The 1,071-nt window shown below is 53.1% G+C and overlaps 2 protein-coding genes across 2 annotated transcripts in view; one reads left to right on the top strand and one right to left on the bottom strand.

Annotated features, from left to right (window-relative positions):
• The window catches only part of EMH_0027570 (phosphatidylinositol 3-and 4-kinase domain-containing protein, putative), a gene marked incomplete at both ends in the record, with an annotated part of 4,964 nt that extends 4,690 nt beyond the window's left edge, over nt 1-274 (top strand). Inside the window, 1 exon segment of the mRNA XM_013494048.1 lies at nt 134-274. Coding sequence (XP_013349502.1) covers nt 134-274 — 141 coding nt within the window.
• Nucleotides 275-822: 548 nt separating this feature from the next.
• The window catches only part of EMH_0027590 (uncharacterized protein), a gene marked incomplete at both ends in the record, with an annotated part of 782 nt that continues 533 nt past the window's right edge, over nt 823-1,071 (bottom strand). The window contains one exon of the mRNA XM_013494049.1: nt 823-901. Coding sequence (XP_013349503.1) covers nt 823-901 — 79 coding nt within the window. The remainder of the gene's footprint in view (nt 902-1,071) is intronic.

Here is a 1,071-nt window from a genome sequence, read left to right on the forward strand (position 1 = left end):
ATATATATATATATATATATATATATATATATATATATATATATATATATATATATATATATATACATGAGTTCTTGTCTGCTGCTGCAGTTGTTGTGTTTGCTGCTGCATGCGTTTGGGTTTGCTGCTGCAGTCGCGGGCTGATGCTGCCTTTCTGCAGCAGCATGGAGCTGAGCTGCAGCAAGCCTATAGCGGCCTCAAGAGATACCTAGCCTTGGGTAATATATATACACACCAGCAGCAGCAGCAGCAGCAGCAGCAGCAGCAGCAGTAGCAGTAGCAGTAGCAGTTGCTGCTGCTGCAGTAGATGAGGGCAGCGTTAGCGTGGGGTCGCAGCAGCAGCAGCAGCAGCAGCGATGCAGCCGCAGCAGCAGCACCAGCAACAGCACCAACAGCAGCAGCAGCAGGAGAAATCATCGCTGCTGCATGCATGCATGCATGCATGCAGCAGCAGCAGCAGCAGCAACAGCAACAACAGCAGCAGCAGCAGCAGAAACCCTTGCTGCTGCATGCATGCATGCATGCATGCACTGTGTATGTGTTCAGGTTGTGGGGCTGAAGCAGCACGAACACTGCATGCAAGTTGGGGCTGCTACTTTCGTGTGTTCTCTGCTTTGCTGCTGCAGCAGCGGATAGAGAGCCGCACGGGGTGTATATACAGCAGCGCCCCGCAGCTGCAGCAGCTCAGGCTGCAGCAGCTACACGTACCGGGTATGCTGCTGCAACACATCCTGCTGCTGCTGCTGCTGCTGCAAAAGCAGCAGCAGCAGCAGCAGCAACAGCAGCAGCAGCAGTGCCACCAGCAGCAGCAGTATAAATCCGCTACAGAGTGTTTGACGAGTTGCTGTTCCCGTTCCTGCTGCTGCTGCTGCTGTTGCTGCTGCTGCTGCTGCTGCTGCTGCTGCAGGAGCAGCAGGAGTTCGTATTCTTCGTTTGCTGCCTTGCGTGCTGCTGCTGACGACAAAGGAGAGGCCCCGCGTTGTTGCTGCTGAGGCTGCTGATGGTTGCTGCTACCGCTTTCTATTGAAAGCACATACAGACCTTAGAATGCAACAAAGATTGATGCTGGTC

Source organism: Eimeria mitis, genomic scaffold (assembly GCF_000499745.2).
Source record: "Eimeria mitis Houghton genomic scaffold, Emh_scaff1016, whole genome shotgun sequence".
Lineage (NCBI taxonomy): Eukaryota > Apicomplexa > Conoidasida > Eucoccidiorida > Eimeriidae > Eimeria > Eimeria mitis.